The following is a 26087-nucleotide window of genomic DNA, read 5'->3' on the forward strand; positions in this document are numbered from 1 at the left end:
TGACACAAGGAAACTCTTCATCCAGTTCAAATCCAAGTTTATTAGCCTGTAAAAGTCTGTTTCCACACAGTAATCATAAGAAATGAATGAATGTTTATGGAGCGTAGCATAAAAATATACCGAGTCAGCCATAGGTTGGAGTTTATGATTGCTCACAAAAATTAATCAGCAGATCACATGGCATTGCATCAAAAAGGCAAATCGGTCCTAGGAATGCAAACAATCAGGATAAAAAGGCAAAACAAGTAAGAGCAGAATATCAGAAAGCAATAATTAGTTCACAGTTCCTAATGTGGGTGACAGATTTCTTTAGATCAGGTTATTTGCCCACTAATTCTCCAAAACCAGGCTGAAAGCCAGTTGTTATAAATTTGCATTAAACAGTACATTCTCGGTCAACACATCCGCTGGTCAAATTCACTATTGATCTCTAGGTATGAATATTAAAATGTAGGCACATAAGAGACTAGGTATACTCAACAGTCCAGCTACTTCTCCTAAAGCCTGGTGGCCTCAGACACTCACGGCTAGAAATCAGAAGCTAACGCGACACACGTGAGTCGAGATATTCTAGTCACTCTCTGGACGTGCAAACCTTCTCTCCTCTTAAAAACTCTCCAGCATGCTACCTGCTCATCAGATCTGGGGAGGGGCACCTCTCTCCTGGGCACAGCAAACCTGATCCCCTGGGAGAGCACGGGGTGTCGGACAATCTGGCACAAACTTGTGCGTGTCGCAGGTACCGGGGAGGCGGCGGTGGGAACGTCCCCCGCTGGGTCGTGTTTGCTTTGGTGTTGATCTCCCGTAGGGTTGTGTCTGATTGCCAAGCTGACGTTATGGACTTTGCTCACAAGCTACATCCGACGCAGAGAATACCTGTGTTAGGAGACTGGGGCAAGCAACAGGGGTTTCTGACCTGGGCTAACTCTTCTCTCTCAATTTCAAAAGGAAAATGTCTAGCCAAAAGGAGATGTATTTCTCCTAATGTTTTGGGTTTTCCTGAAGAAGTGCAGAGGGTTAGTGTTATTAACTCTGTAAAGAGAGCAGATTTAAGGCAGTAAGGGAAGAAAGGTGTTTTCTTCTCAAATGTAGGATGCTTATACACATCATAAACCAAGCTGGGGAGAACTGCACTGAATAATTAATCCAGGCTCTGGCTGACATCATGACACCTGCAAATCTTTCTACAAGAATTCTGCTGAATTATTTTCTAGCAAAGATCCTTGACTCTGTAAGTCAAAGGGGCCTTATACAGGCCAATGAACCCACAATTACAGCATTTTCTCTTATGGGGAAGGCGTATTAGACTAAGAAGTACTCTCAAAGTTTATTGGGAAATTAACCCATTAAGGCTAATTTCTAAAACCCCTTTTTCAGGGAACGGGCAGTAGCACAACAAACTATTCCTGCTTATTAAATTGAGAATAACGTGACAATCCTTTAAATACCATTTGAAAAATTAGAAGACCAATGGAAATACTTCCCGAACATTGCAGCTACTTTCGGCAGTCTAGATCCTTGTCTTGCAAGATTACAATTTGCTACGCGCTATCCTTCATTCTGCCTATCTTAGGCAAAACTGCCTTGCTGAAAGACCCAGCTACCCAGCCGAGCGTGTCCATCCCAAAAACCAAATGGCAAACAGAAACAAAGGTACGGTGGAATCCTGACATCTTTGCTGATGTTCACCTTTCTTTCCTCAGATAGTTCCAGCGGTCTCAAACTTTATTGTATGTTCTCCAGTTATTACCGAGAAATGTATTTCTTACCTTTATAGATTTTGGGGCCATCTATCCATGCACATTGTGCACTGATGACCGAGTAGGTCCTTACAGCGAAGTAAGGTAGAACTTATAACTAAGTCACCTATATAATATCTTCCAATTTCATGAGCTATCTAGTAAAGCCCATGGGAATCTGTGGAGGACTTGAGCCTCCCAGAAGGCATGTTGCCCCGTATCACTAGACCGTTCATAATTTCAGACTTGTTCCTTGGAAAAATATGAGAGAGCACTGAAATGGCTAGCGGCAAAACCAAATTGAGTCCAACACAGCCTAGAAGAATTGAGCTTCCACACAAAAGGGTATTTTCCTTCCTTTTAATAGGCTCAGTAATGACTTTGTCAGTTTTGGCTTTGAAGAATTACCTGCTTGTTGTCTGGGGTTTTTTTTTAGATTTTTTTTTTAATTAAAAAATAAAAGCTAGAAAAAGCTAGAGGTAGTTTTAAGCTGAAAGGTTCATATCTGGGGTGAGTATTTCTCTGGAACTGAGGGACGTTTTTCATTCAGACTAGTATAAAACAATACTCGAGGGGAAAAAAAGTTGAAAGAGAAAGCATTAAAGGAATAGGAACTCAGAGACCTCTTCCCGCTTCCAAATCGACCATCTCATGAAATGAGTGTATTTCCTCCCTGTGAATTCTATATTTAATCCAGAGAGATCACTGACTATGCCTGAGCAACCTGGCAGCCCTTTTCCTCCTCTTCAAACAGACCTCAAGATTCACTCTTGGCATTGTCTAATGAGTGGTCTACATCTCCCAAGAACATATATCCTTATGGATTTCGATAAGAGCAGACAGGATCAGTGGAAAATCCACTTCTATTCCTTTCACTTCTGTTTCTTTCTTTAAAAAACAGAAGGATACACTGAGGCTCCCCCTGGAAAATCAGTTGGCACTGAAGGAATCTCACAGACCAAAGGACCTATCTCGTGTTTCAAACCCTTTCAAATCCTGTTTGGGCACCTAAGAGCAGACATTCTGTTTATTAAAGGAATATTCGCAGAAAAATGACGTTCCAAATTTCACCAAAATCAGGTGATGTGCTGCCAGCACAGTCACGAACTTTCCCACCTATCCGAAGTTGCTGTAATGTCGGCAAGTAGTATGGGGAAATAAAATAGCAAAAGGAAACCGTTTCCTTTGCTATGTATAGTTCATGAGGCAGGTAAAGAGCAGAACTTTGAACTGAGCAGCAGTAAAACAAAACGGAAGACATTATTGTCATTCTCTCACAAATCCTATTCGTAAACCCAAATACTCCAACAGCAACAGGATGATCGAATCTCAGGACTATTGTTTGTTGCAAGAGTTACAGATGAGATTTCACCTTTGTATGCTTTTCCCCACGAAGCTAACTGCTAATTTATCACATCACCCTCGCTAGTCCACTCTTTTTATACAACAGAGGTCTGCATTAAAGGGTTGAACGCTTTTCTGCAATCTGTCTTGCTCCTACTTCATTAACCTTTTCGTAGCCTCAAAAGCTCAACGTAACATTCCTAGTCTTTAAAAAGGCAGTATTTTTTTCTGCTATTTTAAAAAATTCAGAGTACAATGTTACCTTCAGGCATACAACTTATGGGGTTTCCATCGATTGCCAATTGAGAAGGAATCAGTTTTGTAGCTATTGTACTGCCACTTCATAAGCATTCATTCCCATACACAAGACTGAGGTCAGCATTTGGACCTTCTCGCTCATTTTGAGGATTCTTTTTTAAAAGAGGTTTTCTTTGTTTAAGATCCCACAAACAAAACCTGTTTATGGAAAAAGAGAGATATTTTGAATACTAAAGTCCTTTATTCAACAACACAGAAATATCACAAAAACAACTTTACTGGGCAAATTGAATGTTTTTATACAGTTTTGTACATGCCCCATAAGTGATTATTTTTTTCATAAATACACTGTTTTCCAAAACTGTTTTTTTCCATAATTGCACAAGCATACATACACCTTACACAAATATCTATTAGAAAATTTAATAGATAACTGCACAGTTCAGAAATAGGAGAACACTGTGAAAGGAGTACATTTCTGTGGCCCGTGTTTCTGAAAAAACCCTCCTAGTTCCCTGCAATTGTGAAAATGGAGTACTTTCTAACATAGGAGCTGTCTTTTATTCACTAAGAATACAGTAGAGCTCAGCATGAAACTGCCAAATTTAATAAAAACAAAATCTGAAACATTTAGCTGTTACATGAGAACCCACTGTTTGATATCACTATGCATCTAACCATGATCAAAGGCCCACTACTGCTTTTTGCTGAATGCATTCGACCCTGAATGGTATGTTCATTTAACTACTTTCTTTCTTCATTATTTGATTACAGATATAGCCCATTTAAAGACTTTATATTCTTTAACATTAATTGTAGGACTTACATACCAGGGGTTCTGTACAAAAGGGAGTATTTTCCCTCATAGGGAGGGTCTGTTATTAATTGACAGAATGAGTATGTGTGCCTCCCTTTCAGCCTTACCTTTTTTCATAAGTTTATCTGGGGTGTGCCAAAAATGCTTCTATTAGGCTTAGTGCTCACACTTAGAAGATGGCAAAAGTACGTTCTGCTTTTTTTTTGCCACCCCCCCCCCTTTTTTTTTTGCATCGTGAGAATGAAAGACAGAGAGGAATACAACTTTTCACACTGGAAAATGGTATTGGACCTTGTGAAAAGCACAAATTTGGTTATTAGAACTTGACAATAATCCGATTGACAAATGTGTATAAAAGCGGGGGGGGGGGGGGGGGGTGGGGTGTAGGGCTGTGGTGGAGAGAGACAGGCCAGAAAAGGGATTTCCTTCTTCAAACATCACTAATTAAAATGGTCTATGCGCACTACATCATATAAATACTGTTTCAGCAAAAGCTAAAAATCTGATGGTGCAAAGGAACAACATCTGAAATGAAAACCATACGGGTAAATCGAAGAAAAATCAACTCTTGTTCATTTTCAATAATTAACAGGTTTGCTTGTTTGTTTGTTTTAACAATTTTGAATTGACATGTAAAACACCACAATTACAATATACAGATCCATCAGTTCTTTAAAACAAAATGACAAAACAAAAAAAGAAACCACATTAAGACATGCAACATTAGGGTATTAGACAGGAAGTACATTGCTATGAATATCTTTGTACACCTAATGTAGCCTGAACTTAATTTTGCCTCTGCTTCTGTAAGAGCAATCACAGTTTTCTAAAAAGCAAGGCAAGCCAGATGTGCAAATAAGGCTTCAGTTTGTAAATCAATCAGCGTTTTGATAGAGAAGACCTTACAGAGCTCGTATTGGTCTAGTGGTCAGTAACAGAGGCCCTAACCAAAAAGTCTCCAACACAAAAAAAATCCATACACGGCTGCCATACAAACAGACGTAAAGCTCATTGAATGGGTATTGGATGAATATTCAACTGAGGATCTCTTACAAACTGCAAGAGGGGGACCATGATAGAAGCATTTCAGGTATGACATTCCATCTCTGAAGCCATGTATGTGACGTCATACGACGCAAAGACATAGACACGTGCATTGACCCTAAGTTGAGGACGCAGGTGTAAGCCCAGCCCGCCCGCCACACTCCTCCAGTTACCCCAGGTCACCCACGCTCTGCCCAGCCCTGCTGACACACACGTGTGACCTCAGGAGGTTTCTCCTCCTCCATCCCTCAGTCTTTGCTTTCTGGGCCATTCTCAACACCCACCAGTCCTGCGAGCTCCCTCCCCTGCCAAAGCCGGCATCTCCCCCGCCTGCACAGGTCTCACACCGCAGTGTTCCCAACCATCCCCTGTGCTTCACCAAGTGAGAGTGACCAGGGGCCAAAGGCTGAAGTACTTAGCAAAAAACAGAGAAAGTGCTGAAACAATAGGAGATTTGAATGTGCTGTGCATCCTTAACTGGTTATTCCCACGCCCAGCACCTTGTCTGTGAAACTACTGGTAGTCCTATCTTGTACAAAATGATAAATCTATCAAATACATGGCACAACAGCGTTGGCTTACTTTGATGGGATGGCCTTCTCACTCATGAGTGGTATGACGAAGCCAAGCAATAAAAAGTGATGATCTACTGATAATAAGTATCCCTAAGTTCAGTATCCTCCATATTTTTTTATGACATGTGAGTTATATCCCTCCGTGCGCTGCCTTTTTGAGGAGCAGACATTTCCTCCACGCGGCTAGAGCAGGAAGAAGAACGGCGGGGCATTCTTCTGGGGGCCTAAGGGACCAGCCGTTCAGCAAAGCCGAGATCGGTGGACCAAGAAACGTGTGGGGAGAAGCGGCCTTTTTTTAAACATTTTAAAGAAAAAGTTCATTTTTATACCACAAAAATATCCAGGCTCTCAAATGAACACAAGTGCAAGTGAGACCCAAACCAGTCCAACTGTCAAAACTCACTTAACTGTGAAGCGCTCCACTTGGACCAAAAATATGGCATTCCACTTCATAAAATATTTACTCCATTGACTGAAAATGTTACATAAGAACTCATAGGTGAAGGGTAATTAGGCTGAGTCGTCATTTTTTCTAAGGTCTTGTACTCACTTTGTTTTGCATTCTAGAACAACCTTTATATAGACGACTGGTTTTGCACATCCGCCTATGCTGGGCACTCCACCTCAGAGCACAGTGAAAAGCAAGTCAGACACCAGACAGCATTTTTGGAGAGATACCCCTCTGTAAAGCTCCTTTGGAAGCAATGCAAGTGCACAAACCACTACTCTAATATAGTGCTTGAAAGATTAATCTTAAATGTTATGTCTTCCCCTCTCACACCACCACGACGGAAGGTAATTGCTAGATGCGTCACGATCTTTTTATCTTGGAAAACTTGGCATCAAGTCTCTATGGAAGGATGCATGGTAAAACAGTGCTGCTGTTGCTGCTGTTGCTAAACAACTAGCAAAATAATAGTTAAAGCTAGAATTTATTGCTCCGGATTTAACTCGCAGAACCACACCGTTGTGTACAAACCGTTAATCTCCATAGATGCTCAGACATGATTGTCTCCTTGTGTCTAAACACACAAAATACAAGCGGCTATCTGTACAGTTTACAGTACTGAAACACATATATTTGAAAATGAAGTATAGATATGTTACTTTTCAAAGATACATGACTTTATAGCAGGGGTTTACCCAAACTTTTTTTTTTTGTTGTTTTTACAGCCACTTTAAAAATAGACAACAACTTCACTAGTATCGCTAAGTTACATCAAAGAAAGAATCAGTGTACTGAATGTGAAGAAGCTGGCCAATTCCCCAGGCTCCCAGATTTTTGTCTTTTGCTTTTGAGGAAACCCCTATACATAAATGAAAATAGTATCTGAGTATATTCTTCAATGGTGGACTAAGCAGTTTCTTAAAACAAGACTTTAGCTTGCCATTCACTTCGGACTGCCTTGAAAATAAGATACACTACTGCTTAAAAGAACCATCGGAATGCTTCAGCGCTGGGAACAGGTGTTCTCTAAAAAAAAAGCAAGAAAACAAGTTAAGCTTTCTTTTGCAGCATTGGCATACTTGAGTTCTTCTAGTTGTTCTTTTCCTTTACATTTTAGGCATACTTTCAGTTATCTAGGAACAACACGATGCCTCACATTGCCTGACAATTAATAGAAACATCCTTTCTCCAAACACACACCATTTTAGGATCACACGCGATACATCGTACTCAGTATATAACACACCTAACGTGCTGTCTTCTCCTTAGTTAGTTAAACAAGGTAGTCATGGAAATGAAAATATTGCTAGAAAAAAAACCTCCTGGAAAACAGACAGTGCTTTTAGAATAACCACACAGTTGTACAATGGTTTGTGCCTGTGCCTTGGCATACTGGATGCGCGGTTACGGCTTGGTGGGTTTGCAGGTTAGACACATGCTTTGGCAAGAACACTTCTTTTCATAGGGGAATAACAAAGGCATTGAGAAAGCATGCTGTGTCTACAGATGCCATGGGAGCAGAGGTCGGCATTTTCAAACCTCAGGCCGGCCACCTCGTTCCACGTTTTAAGTTGCAATGCAGAAAGCACTTAAGCACATCCTTGACTTCATTTCAGTGAGGGAAACATCCTACTGACTTAGGGGGGTGCTGCCCGTGTACTTTCTTTTGCACGCATGCTGGACCTTGGCTTACACAGAAATAGTCTACTTGCAGAGTTGCTACCCTTCCCTCCTTCCCCCACTTGTTGTCCCTCCACAAAATGATAGCCACTTGCATGCAGGTGCCTCCATACACGTTTGAGTACAGGCAAATTCCCTTCACAGCCTTAAAGTACAACATACATGAGAGACTGAGGGGCTGAGCCTGCAAGGGCTGTGTCATTTCTGTGAGGTACTTCTTGCCCTCCATTTCCTTCAAAGTCAAAAGATGATGAGAGCGCCCTTGAACCCACGCATCTAGATCCACACGTCTCTCCTCCAGAACTAATGATGATGCACTGACCAGGGAGGTGAGAACAAGCCCTGAGATGGCTTTCTATCAGTCAGTCCCAGCTCACAAGTACTTGTTTCATTAAGAACCGCCCACAAATAGTAGCATCACGTCCAGTGAAACTCCCCTCAAAGCAAAACTCTGGAAATTTGCAAATAAATACTAGTAATGAAAGAGTTCTCACTGATTTTGCTGGTGTCATATATAAATACCATGTCTCTTTTGGAAAGAATTCTTTCACTTTTGTTTCAGGGAGGACCTTTTAAATGTTTTCCTAGTTTTTCCGTAAAAATCCAATAAACCATGGACCCTACAGTGTACAGCGTGCATTGTACTTGATGTCAGAATACTTCTTTCTGAATTCCAGGGAACTGCTTATTAGTATGGCAAGTATTTTTTGTTGAATAATTAGCCCATTTTGTGATAGTCAGGCTCAAGCAGTACACGGCTCCTCTTTTTGTAAAAGCCGTATGAAAGGGGAGCTGTTATTGTTATGTTTATCGCTCGTGCCCATGGAAATACCAGAGATGAAAATACTTCTGCTGTGTCACCAGAATTCTGACCTGTAGTCAATTCAATACCCCCTCCCCCTCCACGAATGCTAGGCTTTAATAAATCATCTGAAAATTAACTTCCAAAGACAATGAGCTGGTTTGTTGAATACAATCGCCCTGACCAGTATGAGTTTTCTTTGTGTCGGTGGTCTAAAAGTAGGAATTGTTCATATCCATCTTTACCAGTCCCTGTTCTGCCCCGTTACATGTGTTTAGCATAAGCACAAGTAGTGACAAAGCACAGCAGCCCTCCTCCCCAGGTACGCCGAGGAGAGCTAATGCAATTGCTAGACCATCCGCACCGGTCTGTGTGGGCTGTAAGATGGCTGCTGAGAGCGAGGTATACAGATTTATAATTTATAAAGAGGTTGACTGCAGAAGAGGCTGGAGTTTGGAATGACAGGAAACAATCACACAACTAAATTGACCTCAAAAGAACAGCCAAACATGCAACTGTATTAAACTCAATAGATTGCCTTCACCTGAAAACTAAACGTAATATACCGCTGTGGGCCCATCTGCCTAAACACAAAACCACAGCCAGACAGAGAAATTTAAAGACATAGTGACTGAGATGGCCTTTATTTATTTTCTTGCAGCATCAGGTTGAGTTACTGTCAGACGTTGTCATATCAGCTGGAAGCAAAGGTGCAATGTCTGATTAAAAGGTCATTCAGACCTTTAAATACACAGAATAATATTTTTGAAGGGCAAAGCTGTGGTTTAATACGTGTGCTTTTGAAAAACTACAAGATAAGGAATTTTGCATCCGCGTACCAAGTTCTAATTAACGATATACATTTACAATTAAATATCCATTGTGCTAACCCCTGATTTGGGAATGAATTATTAATCCACGCTTAAGCAAAAAAGAAAGCTTTTAAAATTGAATAGGTGGATCAAGTTAAATCTAAACCAATTTATGTGATGAAATCCATAGATTTTACCACTCCAAGAGTCAAGGTTATTTCCAGACAAAAAGAGACCCTTCAACTCATTTAGTGGTTCAGCACACCAACGTACAAGCTTAAGCACAATGACGATCTACCGCCTGGCTGTATAAATCCGGGAGTCCCAGCTGGGGAATCAAACTCTGGGCAAGATTACAGCGCATTTCTGGATCTCTGTGCTGCCAGTGGGGAATCGTTATCCTGAGTGACAGGAAAGACAGATCCCCCTGGAAGCCTGGGGAAGGGTGGTGAGGAGCAGAACCAGAGTTGATCAGCGTGGTTTTGCTGCAAAAGCCTTCATTGCTCCTGCCGGTGCAAATGCTCACAAATGGTAGGCTCGCTCCCAGGAGGATGCTCAGAAACCTGCAGCCCCGGCTTCTCCAAGCGGGTAATGCCATAAAGCGTAGCGCTCGAGAGAATTTATCCCTGCGCAAACCCAGGATGAAATGACCTCCACGCTTTCAAACTCTCTATTCTGTTCCCTTCTTGCCAGCTTTCACTGCAAAAGAAGTAGCTCAAACATTTCAAATTTGAAATTTTCATTGTTGTCTTGAAAAATCAGCTTCACAGAGGGAACCAAGCACGCTACATTTTTGGAGGTGGAGGTAAAAAAGGCAACCGAAATCAACAGAAGAGTGAAAATCCCCTCAGTTAAGCAGGAACGGAAAAAACGATACCTACGCATCTGTCCTGGTTGCCTCACGCAGAAACGTAAAAGCAGACCCTCGCTACATGTGTGTGCATGCACGTGCTGCCAACATATGAAAACAGCACACCGGCAGGTGCTGTACGTTCCTCACCAGAGACTCCGTTTTGACAGCTGAGCTCTGCATTTTCACAGCAAAAGCATTCATTCAAGAATGATGCCTCCCACAGCCCCCCAGACCGACCAACTGATGGAGCAAGGCGTGGGGTGCCAGACGGCAGGCTCTGCTTGCCCAAGGCCTGCCTGCTCGCCCAGCCCAGCCCCATCCCTTGGCGAGCTCATGCCTACGAAACCTGCTGGAGATACCTCTCCCCTTGCCTCTCTGAGTCTCGCAGCTGCCTGAAAGATTTGATACAGAGATCAGGAAAGTCGGCCGCTCCTGCTCGGGATGCTTTTGCTTGGGGTGCAGCCCAAATTCACAGCTGCCTAACCAAGACTCACTGTAAGTCATCTGTATTATTATTTTCTGCAAGGCTAGGGAATCACTTGAGTTGAGGTGAACCACATTCAGAAATAAAATAGGATAATAAAATATATCAGAGTGCTACATGATTATGACCTAATACTTCACCAATGTTAAAAGATGTTGCGTTATGTAAGAATCCTTTGATGTTTGATCCATGAGCAAAAATCCTGCTTTCATTGAAGCAAACTCACACGTTGGCTACAGCAAATTATTGGCCAGATGTGGCACTCCTCATTCCTCTTGAGGAGTCCTGGCTGAAATGATCCAGCTCAACAGAGGCCCTTTGGGAAGTATATAGCAGCTGAGGTATGTTCAACAAGATCTGGGCTACTTGACAGTCCTTAGAAAGACCTACACAACCACAGAAACAGACAGCGGTGAAGGAACTTTGTCCTTAATGGACCTCAAATTCACATGGCAAGGCAAATGAAACCAGGGGATTTCCCAAAAGAGTGGACTGGTGCTGGCCACATAGGGAAAAATGACCTTACCAAGGGTCTGCACAGAACCCGACGTGAGCTTCTCACCCTGGAGGACAATCTCTTCTTGAAATGCCTTCCACAAGAGGAGCAGTTTGGCACTTAGGCCAGCGGATGAAATTTGGCCCTCTAAGTTATATATGTGTGTATATATATCTCAATATACACATATATGTACCTCTATAGATTTATGAGCAGAGACAGAGAAATCTGGTGCTCCATGGTGGCCAAAAAGTTCAGCTGGGAAGTCACGGCCTCTGCTCAAAATGCAATTTGGATCAATCAGCAGCCCAGCCCAGCAAACACTGACCACCACTGGCCATAACTCAGTGACTGTATGCTTTTCTTACACCTGTGCGAATGTGGGCGACACACCTAGCCAGTCCCACAAAACTTGCCAGTGAGGAAGCAAACTGGCCTTTCCTCCATGTCACGCCTTGTATCTCCAGCGCCGCAAGCTAATCTAGGTGTCAGCTTGATCACACTGGAAAGGATGTCAAATATACACACAGCATTGCTCATACATAAACAGTGCAGATTCTGGTGCAAATCCACGTGCTCCAAAACTGACTTTCCATCCCCAGTTTCCCTCTCCGGAAAGACCCTTCCGCAGCCAAGCGCTGGGCTGCAGGGCACGCGCGGCGGTACGGACCCATGGAACAGGGCCATGCATCTCGCTGACATGCGCCAGCACCCGGCAGAGCGACGCGATCGCCCGACCCACTGAGCAACACCGTCTCCTGACCGGCAGGCAGGCACCTCCCCGGCGGCAGAGGCAGCCCACCGGCTGGCGGGCGAAGGATGCCAGCCACCTCTCCTGTGCCGGCCCGCTCTGCCACCGGTGAGTGCGGTCTGGGAGAGCATCTCCCTCTCCTTACGTGCCTAAATACTGAGCCACCCTGAGAGGAAAGCAGCCTTTGAAAGTATCTATGGCCCACTTTGTTCCGCTCATAAATATACATTACCTACAGCAATGACTTTGGGGAAAACCTCCCGACGCTCAGATTCAGCTCACACAGAGTCTCCTTCAGTGTTTTTCTTCAGGCGAGGAGGCTTGGGGGCAAGAAACCGGTGTGTGAATCGCATCTCCTGGAAATGCGGAAGGAAGGAAAAGGCAGAGCCTGGCACGCGGCACATTTCCCCCAGCCACTCCGCTCCCAGCCTTGGAGGCGCGCCGAGAGTCCCACCGTGCCGACAGCGAGGGGGATGAGGCGCTGCTCCTGCACGCCTCGCGGCTTTGGCACACGTGCACGCCGCGGGCATGGGAGAGCTCTGCGCGGGAACAGCCTGCGCCCCAAACCCCTGGCATCCTCCCACCCGGCCGCAGGCCCGTGGGAGGGAAGCACCAGCTCTGGACGAGGTGTGAAACAGTCCACAGAACTGCCGCTCCCCACAGCTGCCAAAATCCCTGGCTGCCCACCGACGCTGTGCTCCTGCTCGCTGTTCGTGTTATCAGGCAGTAACAGATGTCCTCTAATAACGAGCTTATTATTGGACTCAGCAAATAAAAAGGGACACGTACGCCAGGTCAGAAGCTCGGTGGTGAGTTTGCTTCCACAGCCCACCTTAAAATATCTCTCCCATACCTGAGCCACGGGCCTGTCTCCCTTCGTACCAAGGATGAGATTTAACATTTATTTTAAAAGTCAGCTTTATTTGCTCCGAGAGGACATGCATCTCCGTGCTGGCAGTTATTTTTCCACTTGCGCTGCATATCTCTGAGGCCGTATTTGAGACAAACCAGATTAGGAAACTCATTTGACTTTCTCTGCCGCCAGCTCCACCAAGTGAAAAGTAAACCTCCACCACGGGACATTGCAAATAGAAATTTTAAAAATGTACTCCTAAGTCAGGGTCATGTTTTGAAAACCCAGCTCCTCTCGAATAGCTCATGCAGAGGTAACCTCAGGAGATTTCAGTGGGGCTAGCTGGGGAATAAAGGATTTGTGCCCATGGTGACGGAGACCTGCCGCTGTAGGGCCGGATCCTGCCACTTGGACTCTGCATCAGCAGCAGGCAGTAGCTCCCCAACTAAATCAATAGGATTAGTCTGAGGAGTAATATGTTTCTCCACAGGAGAAAGAACGAGCAAACGTGTCCCTCATTTACATTCAGTACACACCATAGTTTATTTTATATATTAATTTTTTTCACTTTCTATACGAGATTAAATTTGGGGAATGGGTAAACAATTTCACTTTTTTGATCTGAAAAAATGCGTAACACCATTGGGGAAAACAGATGGCAAATACAGATCAGAAATCATAAGGAATTCAGACTAATGCTGTCAAAGAAAAACAGCTCAGTCCCAGGAAATGGTAGTGACGGAGCCCCTCTCCGTGCCGGCGAGCACCTACAGCGAAGAGCAGCCACGCTAGCTTTCAGCGGAGCCGCTCACATGCTCCACCATCGGCCTTGAAATCCCTGAGGAGCCACCTCGAGCCGCTAAGCATTGCTCGCACTGAGGCTGGCAGCCACAAGCGTCGCCCCAGGATGCAGGCAGAGCCCTGGAAAGGAACAAATCTCCTCTCCCCTTCCCTCCCAGGCTGGGAGTAATTGGCTGCGGTCGCCTTCCAGCACACTCCCTCCCTTGTGCCAAGCGCAGCTCTTTTGGCCAGCAAGCCGAGGGACGGAGCCAAGTCTCCACCTTTGCCGTCCCGCTCGCTCCCGAGGGGAGCAGCTGGCTTGGCCGCCGGCTTCCCCGTGCCTGGCACCCCACGTGCGGGGCTGGCAGCGCCGGGCAAGCTGGGGTCGGGAACTCCTTCTGCCGTCTGCTACCCTGCAGCCGCGTTCCAGCTGGCCGTGCTCCGGCCTCAGACGGGAGCTCCTAAAGGCTTTCTGGCACAGGCAGCAGGGAAGACATCGGAGGTTTGGGTTTTCAGGTTAGGGGTCTCTCATATCTCACTGCCAAAGGGATTCACATTTCTTTCCCTGTTTCTACATCCCTCTTGAGCAGTTCTTGCAGTTCCTTCAGTTTTTCAGCTATTCCTGCACCTGAGGATGGAGCTGCTAAGCCTGCTAGAGTGCCTATTCAGCTTATGTGACTATTTTGCTTTTTTTAATTTATTATTTGCATTCCAGCGGCATCTGAAGGCCTCAGGCAGGATGAGGGATTGTTCCTGTTGGTTCTCCCTGCCCAGCCTCTCAACCAGTAGGTCTGGCCTGTCTCCTGCTTTTTCAGGGACAGGAAGGGCTCGTACAAGCTCTAACACAGTGTTACTTCAGAGCCAAGACTGATGCTAAGCAGGTCAGAAAAGCTGTCACTCAGTGCTCCCATACTGACTGGGGGAATTAGTATCAAATAGCCAAACATTTTATTAGCATAAAGCAGAAACCTCTGTTGCTGAGAAAAGTTTTATAGAGAAATTCTTGGATACAGGTTTGTTACCACCATGCAACATAAAACCCAAGACCCTACAATGCAAAAAACAAAAAATGAAATATCCACACCACTGCTCAGCTTCTGCTTTCACCTAGGACTCGCCTGGCTACTTCTGCTGAGTCTCCTCTGTCAGACATTATCAACTAGCAGTGTGCCTGCCTTCTGCAATGGATGCACCACGTGCATACACCTCCCCCTGTCTCACACACACACTGCCATTCACCTTCTCCCTAATCAAATCTCTGTGAAGACCATCCATCAGTCCCTATCATTTATCCTCCACACACACACAAGCTCACAAAACAGAATTATTCTTGTTAACATTCATTCCATTAATGAGAAATCCCTGCTGGTTCGTCATCCAGTGGTACAAGTCTTTGCACTCACAGGCTGACATCTCTATCATCCTCCAAACTGCTGCTCTGGGGTACAGTAATCTCTTACGGACTGGTCTCCAAGCAGAGGGGAGGCACGTTTCTCAGGACCAAACCTACATTTAAATCTCTTTCCCCTAGAGCTGCTGGGGCTTCAGCATCTTTTTCTCCTGCATGGAACCTAAAATCAGCTATGATGCCTCATTGGTTAGCTAACTGCTTCTGTCCTTTGGGATTCTTCATACGCTGTTGAGAAAAGAGCCAGTGAAAAATATATCCATTAAATGCTCGACCTCTGCTTGCTTGTTTCTTTTTCTGCAACACTTGCAAAAAAAAAAAAAAAAAAAAAAAGAAATTCACTCAAATGCAGTAGTACTCTGCTACCTGGGCTGAGGGAGGATTTCCAGCCAATGCCTAAGACTCATTACAAGCACCAGCTTGGCTCTCTCACAGCCAGTGAGCAACACATATTGTCCGATTAGATGCAGGGAGAGGAGCAGCAACACAAACTCTTATACAGCAGGTCACCACAATTCCCGACTGGAGGGGAAAACATTAAAAGATTGCAAATGGCTCTGAACCCCATTCATTCCCGGGAACGTCTTCTGAAATTTTCAAGGACGACAATTAAGACCCATCTCAGTGATTATTTTCATGACACTGTCACCTCCACTGGACTTTGACCTCCAATTTATTTTACATCAGCTTCCAAGCAACCAGCCAACTGTGATCTCTGCCTCACAGAGCCCAGATGAACTGGTGATTTAGGGGGAACAGGTTACTAAGCTTGTGTCACCGAGTCCTCTCTCACCCACTCCCTGGTGGCTAGCTATTCAAACCCATGACTCTTCCAAATATATTTTCTCCTCTTTTGCTCGCTCTAAAACCAACAGCCTTTGCTTGACCAATACCACACACTTTGGAGATCACGTATTTAACAACATATACTCCTTCCCTCTCCTTTTCCATTTCTGACCTCTTTAACTGCACCACAACAATCACGCTCTGCCCTCCCCGTACCTTCTACACAGGTGGCCAGAGCTCTTCAGTTCTCTTCCCAGCCTGTAACTGCCAAGGTTGCTGCACCACCTCCACGTCCCCACCCAGCAGTTAGGATGTGCAGAAGGATGGATGTTACTGAACCACAGTTGTTTTGGGGGATTTCTTTCACGACGATGGAGCAAATTCGTTGTGTTAACGTAGTGCAGACTGACGTGCTGTCAGCATGCTCCAGCCTCCCTAGGACACGCAGTACAAACCACCAAAGAAACCTCTGAGCCCAAGCAGTCCTTGTGCAACAAATCATCATTTTCAGCCTTTCATTTGCAAGCATCCCCTCCCTCTTTCACATTTGTCAGCTTGTCTGGATGTATGCCTTTATCATTTCCTTAGCTCTTGAACAACTTGTTCGGCTCATACGACTCCTCCCATACCACATGCTCACCCCAATACCCAAATTCTCTCCATAAATTCTAGTCAATTTAAAAAAATGAATTAAAGAAACTGGATTACCCTGTCAACAACAGCACTCAGAAAGCCCTGCTTACGCTCATCAAGGTCCCCTTCTGCTGTATGAAGCCTTGGCCTTTGCCCATAGAAGTGTTGGGAAGATGGTTACTAGTGAGCTCTTCAACTGCCTCACCTGAATTACTAATGGCAAACCTCCTGCTCATAGCAGCAGACAGATTCCACGCTCTTCCCACCAGGAGAGATCTCACTGTCATCTTCAGCACTACCATCATACCCTTCCTGTCAGCAGATCGGCCCCGCTGCTCGGTCGGTCTGCCCCACGGTAACCGAGTCACTCCTACGGAGGAGCAGGCACCCCCCCCCACCGAGGCTTTGCACGTGATAACCAGCCCTCAACCACTTTGCGTCCTTTTCTGTTTGAGCACTCTGCAGTTCTTCTTTCCTCCTCCTCTGTTCTCATCTTAAGTGATATCCATCCTGAACTCCCTAGGATTTCCCATCATTTTCCAGTGTTTGTTGAGTTCCTCCCTCCACCTCAAATTTTAATACTGCTTCTCCACTTCCTAAACCACTGAATAATCTCTCTCATCTCTGTACAAATAACTCCTACTCAAATGAAGTCTGATACCAGCCAATGGGGATCCTATAGAGAGGTACAACAGAGACCATGGCCACAGCAGTCTGGAACTGAAAGGAATGCTGTCCTGAGACAGGAAAGGTGCAATGTTTTAAAATGTCCAACACTTCAGAGACTGAGATAAAGGAAAATATGGAGTAGAGCAGGGGAAAGAATAACACCCTATGGTGAGTAAGGGAAAGGCATTTGATGAGCTTGCTGCCCGCCAAGAACGCAGTATCTAGCATGACCCAAGCTGCCTTTATCCCTTTTACGTTCTCATATCTCACTTGGCACTGGAGTGTCTGGTTAAATAGGAAGGAACAGAGAAACTCTGGAAAACGGCAAAAAAATTCAACAGGCTTCACGCATACCTGGCTATTGATTTTTATAGTGTTAATTAAGAGGATGCCTAGGAGTTCCAGGGAGGAGAAAATATTTCCCATAATGTCTGAGAGTAGAAGTTAACAAGCCTGCTGGGATCTTTTTAGCCCCTGCAGAGCTAAGGCTTCAACATTATTAAATGGCTGTCGCATCTAAAGTATGGTGCAACATAACTCAACACACAACAGAAAGCGCAGGATGCTGAAATGGGGGATGACTTCAGATTACGCCGCAGAGTAATTCAATTTCAGGACAGGTGTTTGCATGTGACTGAACAAGATACAACTGTGGAAAACAATAAAGGTACCCAAAAGAAGAGAGAAGACAGACACAGCAGGCTGGGCTCCCAAATAGCAAAAAAGCGTCAAACGAAACCGCATGCTTCAAGACACTGTGGTTCAGTACGATCATTCAAAGTAGATGAGCTATCAAAAAATACAGACGCTACAGAAGCAGAGAAATGCTCTCTTCAGATGGTGGTACTCCTCAGAAAACATGGTATCTGCTGGCAATTTTTAAGCACACAGTCAGTAACTCAGGAATTGTTAGCAACCGAGGCCAAGTCCCAGGGACTTTGTTACACTGACACGAGTTACTTTCTTATTGCTCCTAACTCACTTGGGTACATCTGAAAAGCTTTCGGCTTTAAAGCCTTTCCCTACGCAATCAGCAGCCGCTTCCCATTGCAACCAGCAATCGAAAGGATTATGCCGTATTTGATGAGACTTTAAGGTGTACATTCTAGGTTTGCCTGCTTAGAAATATTTCACCAAGCCTAACCCTTAAAAACCATGCATGTTAAGAGTCAGAAGACTACTAGTTTTCTTTTTATAGATCCAAATTTTTAGGATATTTGGAAAGGACCTGTTCTCAGTCATTGTTATGCATCAAATGCATGACACAGCATACAGAAATTAATATCTACCTTTTGTTTAGACCACATTTCTTTTGAAACCAAAAATGCAATATTAAGATGTTGCTCTTCAAAAGGGACTGCTTTCTGACATGCTAATTCATCCTCCAAGTGAGCAAGGTCTTCCCTGACTTCAGTAAAGGTGTTAGGTGTCCACCTGGCAAACAGAATTGCATGGAAAGTAGCCCAAAAAACCAGTAATATGAACAGGCAGACAAAAATTGAGACTGTTACTTACTGTTACCCACCCCCAACTGGCAGTATATAACGTGATATTCACATATCTACCAGCTCGAACATGTCTCCCTATATGAATAAGGCATGATGTGTATAGCCCGCAACATTTTGTACAAACAGAGAACTGCTAAGATTTTCCAAATGTGCTGTAGCTGGCATAGGAGTCCAAGTCATGATGGTTCTGTCCACCTTCAACTGACATACGTAGTCCAAAGTGACTTAGCCAATTTGGGGGGAAAAAAAAAAAAAAAAGGAAAAAAGTACTTATTATGCTAATTACTACTCTAGGAAAAAAAACTGGCTTCATTCATCATCTTTCTCACAACACATGCAACTTGTCCAGCCTAAACAATACGCAGAGATTTCATTATGTCAGCTTAAAAAATTAGACTAACCGATCAGTCACGACACTAAAATCCAAAGCCTGGCGCAGAATCCTGACACCCCAACTGTATAACCTGTATTAGTACTTAGAAAAATGTGCAAGGAACTATTCAGTGCAATCAAAATGCGGAACCACCACAACCAGTTAACCTCTTTTACCATACGGACAATTTCACTGGCAAACAATCGTAGTTCAACGATTTAAAGCAAGCAACTTCCAATGCAAGTAGAAAGCAGTGTTTCTATGAAAGAGGCTGTTAAGCCCTTGACTGGCCTACAAGTTTGCTGAATTCCTTGAAATTCTGTTCAGTTCAGTACCAAATCCCACCACTCAGAGGTTTCCTTAGGCAGGAGAAACTTCGCTTTTGCCCCCCTTTAACAAATTACGCTGTATCAAACAGCAGTTTATATCACATATATTCTAAACTGAATGCTAACATCATGGGGTTTGGGCACTTCCTTTGCTTTGTAAGTAAGTATCACATGAGGAAAAGGAAAAAACAACATACGAAACAGTAAAACAGATGACATCCAACTCAATTTCAGAGGCTATCCCTTGCGCTCAGTAATTTGCCAGAACTGTAAGGAGACCAAAAGCTCAACTCCGCTGGGCTCTCAAGGCCCTCCTCAAGCCCATGTCTGCCACCAACCGCAATGCATTCCCGCCTTGCAAGACGTGATCCTAACACAGAAGGTCAAATAGCTTCAATGAGACTCCCAAGCGGCAGAGATCGTGCGCCGGTGAGGAAAGACGCCTGCGGCTGCTCTGGTCTCTGCCGGAGGTGGCAGCAGGAGGCCTTGTGTTTTCCCCAAGAACCTCCAGAGGTCAAAAGGAAAACTTGTCGCGGAATGTATGTTTACCCCAGACACTTACAATCCGGATGAAAGTGACAAGACCCATTGCAAAATGGTCAACAAAGGTCAAATCTCGTCCTGCCTCTTGCCTCCCTCGCTCCCTGCCAATACCATCACCGCGGGAGGGACCGTGCGCCGTGTTGGGAGCCCCGAGCGAGACCACCGCAGTCACCCGGCAAGGGCTCTCTTGGGGTGCCAGCAGGCAGTTCCAGCACCAGGCACCCTCAGGGTGAAGGGGAAAATAAGAGCACCCTGGCAGAGCGCAACGGGCACGCACGAGGAAGAGAGAGGAGAAAACCGGCATTCAGGGCCGATCAGGGCTTTACAGCCAATAGGCAACATGAATTGCACTTGGGACAGGCTGCGGTTCTTGCTCCAGCTGTAAACGCCCGGGGACAGGAACTGCTTTTTTGCCCGCTTGCACAGTGTTTAACACGTGGGGAACCTCGGCCAGATGGAGGGCTACGAGGCAGCAGCAGGGAGGTGAGAAACACTGCCATACAGCAACACTGCAGCGGAGAACAGCAACGCAGGCTACAAGGTGGTCTTTCCACCTTCCAGTTAGCCACTTGCATGGTGTTAGCTGCCTGCTCCTTATCAAGCTTTTCAGTTCTCCCTCACGCTACTCAATTCCATCGTGCCGTCGCTTAACTTATGCATGTAATTTAAAGCTAGATAGACGGCAGGGAAATTGCTTCCTCTGAGGCCCATACTAATTGACCCCTATCCACAGAGCTCAGCAGTCTTCCCTTAACAGTGCTCACGCACTACCACAACACGAAGTGCAAGTTCGGAGGTTGCCAGCGCAGCCTCTCTCCCCCGTGGCAATGCCATATGGTGTTAAGATTTTCAGGATCAGATGCCGTTCCTGCTGAAATCAATCATCACAACCCTATCCCCGGCGAAGGCCATCTCAAACTCCCGCTGGCTTGAATTGCGACTCAGCGAGGTGCCTCGGATTTGGATGCTGGTATTTACTATTTCAGGTCGGTATGCAAACGTTTACTTTAATAGCACACGTATCAATTAGCGCGGCTGTTACAAATGAAGCGAGTGGCACTGGCTATGATGACAGCATGCCCAAACAGCAGATATTTCACATTTGGGCCGAACCCTTCAGACCCTGCCAATGCGAGTCAGCCCCTCTGCCTGACTTTGCTGCCACACTAATGAAAGCAAGGAGCGGGGCAACTGAGATTCATACGCTGAATCGGGATGGTTTCCTTCAAAGAGAGGGGGATGTAAAGTAACGTGAGGCTCCTAATCTTCATAACATGCAGCAGAAGTTATAGACGCATATACCAATCAGAGGAAAATAAGTAGTCTCTATGGGTAAATAAAGATTATGTCTCTTTAAACCGACTGTAAATCTGAATGAACATAGAATATACATACACAAGTAGGCAGCGTGCAACGTGACGTCAATCTTATTTTTATAGATTTATTATTACCGTACATAAAATTTCCTAGTAATAATAACATTCTATGAAAAATACTAGAGCATTGGGACACTTTTAAGGTGGAAATAGTACAAGAAAAAATAGGAAAAAAATAATTCAAGCCTTTAAAAAAAAAATGCTGGGAGGGAAGCATTCCATTAAAAATGCAAGGGTCAGGGACTGGAAAGCATTCATGTGAATCTGTCTTCAACTCCGTGTACTAACCTTGAGAGTTATATCCTATGCCTTCATTGCACCAGCAGAAGAAGAGATTTAAAGGCAAAAGAGAGAAATGGTTTCCGTGGGATCAGCCAGCTTACTGTTTATTGTTATTATTCTCATTTTTCGTTTATTCCGTTTTTAAACACAGTTCCGCCTCCTGCCTTGAATCATCTCCGCAACTTGCAGCCACTGTCGAGCACCATTTTCACAAATCTTACAAGCGTGTAGTGGAATGAGAGCCCCTCCATCCTTGCCGCGTTTCCTTGAGACCATGCCTACAGAGGTGACGGGGGATCACCCACGCAGAGCTGTTGCTTCCCCGAGAGCGCAGCCCAAACGAGCCCCAGAATCTCGCTCCGCAGGGAGGCTGCCCTCGCCCACCTGCAGCCACCGCAGCCACCGCTGCTCCTGCCGCTGCAGTGCCCTCATGTAGGCCCTGTCACTCTCCAACACCCTTCCAGCTGGTGGCCATACAGCCAGCACGCTGCTGCTGCACATGTGCTCTAGGCAGCCCTGCCGTCACTCTTTATTAGTTAATTTAAATTGAAAAGAAAAGAAGAAGAAAAGGAAGAAGGCATAAGAAAAACAACCATGTAAGAAGGTTACTCAGGTTGGGCACTCTTCCTCCCCTACTGACAAACCACATTTCTGTAAAGAAATGAGCCACATCCCGTGACAAAACTTTGTGATGGGCCACGACCTGCAGAGAAGTGATGCCTCACTGACATCTCCACAGCTGGGAAGAGAAACCCGTTTCCTTCGAGTCACGGTACAGCAGCAGAGGAGCTTTTGTGTTTATGTATCTGACAGAGCACAAACAGGAGAGAGCGAGCAAGTTGGGGGAGAGACAAAATGAAGAAAAGAAGTGAAGGCAGGTGGTTATGAGAGTACACAAGTGGCTAATAAAACCACGGTTTTTACTAGTCACAGTGGTTAAACAATTTTAACGGGCGGCATTCTCATAACACGCCTGAGCAGTTTTTAAGGCTGTTGAACACCTCTGTCAGGAGCAAGGAAGTTCTGGAAACGTGCTCAGAGATGCACACACACCCATAGGAAGATCTGATAACGTACAAATTCGTTTCTTCCAGAGATAGCTCACTTTCTGCATGAATCGATAAGCCATCAGAACCTATCATTTATCACAAACATTAAATCCCAGCAGCATCCTGGTTTGCAAGCCTAATGAGGGAACCTGGCACACAAAGGCACCCCTGGAGCTGGGTGGCACGGGGGGGGGACTCTCCACGTCTCTGGTTCAGAGAAGCCTCTTTTCGGCTGTACTCAGCATTATAATCCATCATTAACAGACCAGGGCATTAAGTATCTTCTTTGTGAACTTGCAACAAAACGAACAAAGGCATGTTATTGAGCAAAACAAGAGTTGAAAACCCAATCTAGTTTCTGGCACCTAGCAAGTCCATCCTGGTTTTTGCGTTAGTGATGCTGGGTCACCATACATTCACGAAAAAGAGCTAAGAGGATGCAGAGCTACAAATCAAACTTTCAGCAAGGACAGTTGACTCTTGCAGGGAGGAATTAATTAGTTGGTTTGATGAGGCTGGTCAGGAAAGAGTTAATGGTATCAGCCAGATGTCAGTTAAACCCCGAAATGTTGCTTTTGTCCCATGGCAGTATCAATACCAATGCCATTATCTCCATTTATTTAACGCAGACCAAATGAACGGGCTTTTGGTGCAGCCTTTTCCCTGGAATCCCTCATCCCACCTCTTCTGGGAGAGAACTCCTGCAAGCAACGAGTAAGGGAATAAACCGCTCTGCACACACGCGCACACAGGCACGCACGCACGCAGAAAGAGAGAAGTTGCAATTTCTCACTTAGTTGCTAATTTCTGTGACTACAAATCCTGATGTCACCCGGCATACGCTACTCCTCTGCACTAAATCCATCGTCCCCAACACCTTCAGACGCATCCGATATGTGCGCCTAACTGGCAACACTGTAATTTTAATAATGACTGAGGATTAAGTATGATCACTAGTCTTTCCTCTGGCTTGTTTCCCTCGCTTAACGCTATCGACCAATTTGCCGTTTTCCTCCCGGTTGTGTGTTTTGGTTCCCACCGTCTGTCTGTCTGTCGTCCCCGATAACACTGACCGAAGTGTCTGCCACACGGGATCTGATCCGCCTGTCTCTCGTACGTCTAGCAAACCTGAAAACCTGTCGTTACAGCTTTGGGAAATGCAATACGTCGTCAGTTCCGAGGACGCGTCGTAAGAACAACCGATTGTAGAGTTCGGTCAGAAATCAGTTCAGCCATACCTCTGCTATTTTTCCATTGTGTTTTATACACCACGAGCGGGTTATTTCGTAAAAGATATTGCCAAAGAGATTACTTGGGCACGTTTCACCGACCACCGGCGGGCTCTACAGCCAGTCGGCTGTCCTGGACAAACTGCTACCAGCCAACCTGGAGATGAACTCGCCATTACTTTCCCCTGAACTTCCGACGGCGGGAGCTAGGCGTTCAGCTAAAACTTTCCCTTTCCCACCTCCCCGTCCCTACAAACCGCCCCGAATCGTCACGACCGCCGTTAAAAAAAAAGAAAAAAAAGAAAAAGAAGATGAAAAAGAAACCAGGGACAGCCAGCAGTCTGACAGAGAAATAGCACGGCAGGTAAACCAGGCGAGCAGCGTCTCGTAACGGCCACGGGCTGGCGGGGAGGGGGCCGGCGCCCCCCGGCCGGCCTCCGGCTCTGGAAGGCTGGGCGCTGCGGCCCGCGGCGGGGGGGGGGGGGGGGTGGTCTCCCGCGGGGGCGGCTCTCCGTCCCTCCCCGGCGGGGCCGGCTGGCGGGGCCGGCGGCCGCGGCCGTCGCCCAGCTCGGCGGGGCGCCGCGGGGGGCGGCGTTTCTCTTCCCGGCGGGGCGGAGAGGGGGCGGGCGGCGGGGCAGCGCCGCGGGGGGCCGCGCCCGCGGCGGGGGGCACCCTCAGAGCCTGAAGGAGGCCTCGGAAAAGGGATGCTGCATCTTGAAGCTAGACAAGAAGCACTGGAGGGGGGGGGGTAGGGGGTTGAGGAGGGACGGCGGGAGGCTGGGGAAAAAGAAATCATCTCCTCTGACCTCTAGCGAAGTGCCCGGTTTTTTCTTAAGCTCTTCACATTTCCTAAATTTGCAGATCTGGTGTCCCGTTTTGCGGTTCCTGCAACTGCTGCAGACTCCACAGTTGATGAGCCGCTTGCAGGGCACGCACACCCCGCAGCGTTTCCGCTTCTTCTTGGCGGGGTTGCCCGCCCCGGCCCCGGCCCCGCCGCCGCCGCCGCCGGCCCCCCCTCCGCCGCCGCCGCCCGCCGCCGCCTCCGCCGCCCCCCGCGCCGGCGGCGGCGCCCAGGGCGGAGGCGGGCGAGGCCGAGGCGTGGCTCTGCGGGCAGTCCGCCAGGTTGGCGATCTGGAAGGCGCTGTCTGTGACGGCGGCCGAGGCCGCGGCGGGGGAGTGCAGGGCCGTCATGACGATGACCCCGGGGGGCAGGGAGAGGCCGCCCAGCGCCGGGATGGCCGAGAAGGTGCCGACGCGCTCGGGGAGGTTCATGATCTCGGCTTCGGCGGCGCCGCACTTGAGCTTGTTCATGCACTCGCCGGCCAGCGGCCGGCAGTGCTCGGGGGAGAGGGTGGAGAGGAAGTTGCCGTTCGCCATGGGCAGGGCGGGCTGCTCGGCCGGCGGGCAGCCGGGCTTGCCCAGCCGCTGCGAGTCGCTCCGGTGGTGCATGCCGCCCCTGCCGGCGTGCAGCGAGGAGGCGGCGGCGGCGGCGGCCGCGGAGGCGGAGGCGGCGGCGGCGGCGGCGGCGGAGGAGGGCTTCCTCGCGCCGCCCGCCGCGCCGCCGCCGCCGCCGCCGCCGCCGCTGCCCCAGAGCATGGCGGTGGCGGCGGCGGCCGTGGCGGTGTCGCAGTTCCAGGGGGACATGCCGATGCGGGCGGCGGCGGCGGCGGCGGCGCTGGGGAAGATGGGGGTGGTGATGCGGGCGATCTTGGCCGCCTGGGGGAAGGCGCCGCCGTTGGTCTTGTAGAAGGTGGCGAAGGAGCGGTACCTCTCCATCTCCGAGTTGTAATCCACAAGGCTGTTGAGGGCCCCCTCGGGCAGGTGGCTGTCCTTGGGCAGCCCCGGCGCCTCGGGGTTGGGGCCGCTCTCCACGCACACGTTGGTGTTCATGGTGGCCGGGTCGAGGGGAGCGGGGGGCGGGGGGGAGGGACGGGGAGAGGGAGAGGGACGGGGCGGGGGGGGGGGGGGGGTCGTTTAATCCTCCTCCTCCTCCTCCTCCTCCGGGCGCATTCCCGCGGTGGGTGCCTGGCCGGGCAGCCGCTCCTCCTGCATCCTCACGGGAGCTGCGGCAGCTGAAACACAGAAAGTCGTTTCGGAGGGGGTGCGCGCGCGCGCGGGGGGCGCTAACGGCCGCCAACGGCCACCCCGGGGCGGGGGGGGGGAACG

General features: G+C 47.2%; 1 protein-coding gene and 1 non-coding gene across 2 annotated transcripts in view; both read right to left on the reverse strand.

Moving 5' to 3' along the window:
- Positions 1-20: 20 nt before the first annotated feature.
- On the reverse strand, positions 21-25885 carry CXXC4 (CXXC finger protein 4). The gene is given in 3 exon segments (XM_041123744.1): positions 21-23393; positions 23931-24953; positions 24955-25885. Coding segments are annotated over 2 exon segments (1215 nt in total). The 5' UTR covers positions 25812-25885; the 3' UTR covers positions 21-23393; positions 23931-24595.
- The window catches only part of LOC115341578, a 28760-nt gene continuing 2693 nt past the window's right edge, over positions 21-26087 (reverse strand). The window contains exon 3 of the transcript XR_005932471.1: positions 21-7251. This is a non-coding gene — a transcript (uncharacterized LOC115341578). The remainder of the gene's footprint in view (positions 7252-26087) is intronic.

This window comes from Aquila chrysaetos, chromosome 1, assembly GCF_900496995.4.
Source record: "Aquila chrysaetos chrysaetos chromosome 1, bAquChr1.4, whole genome shotgun sequence".
Classification (NCBI taxonomy): Eukaryota; Metazoa; Chordata; class Aves; order Accipitriformes; family Accipitridae; genus Aquila; species Aquila chrysaetos.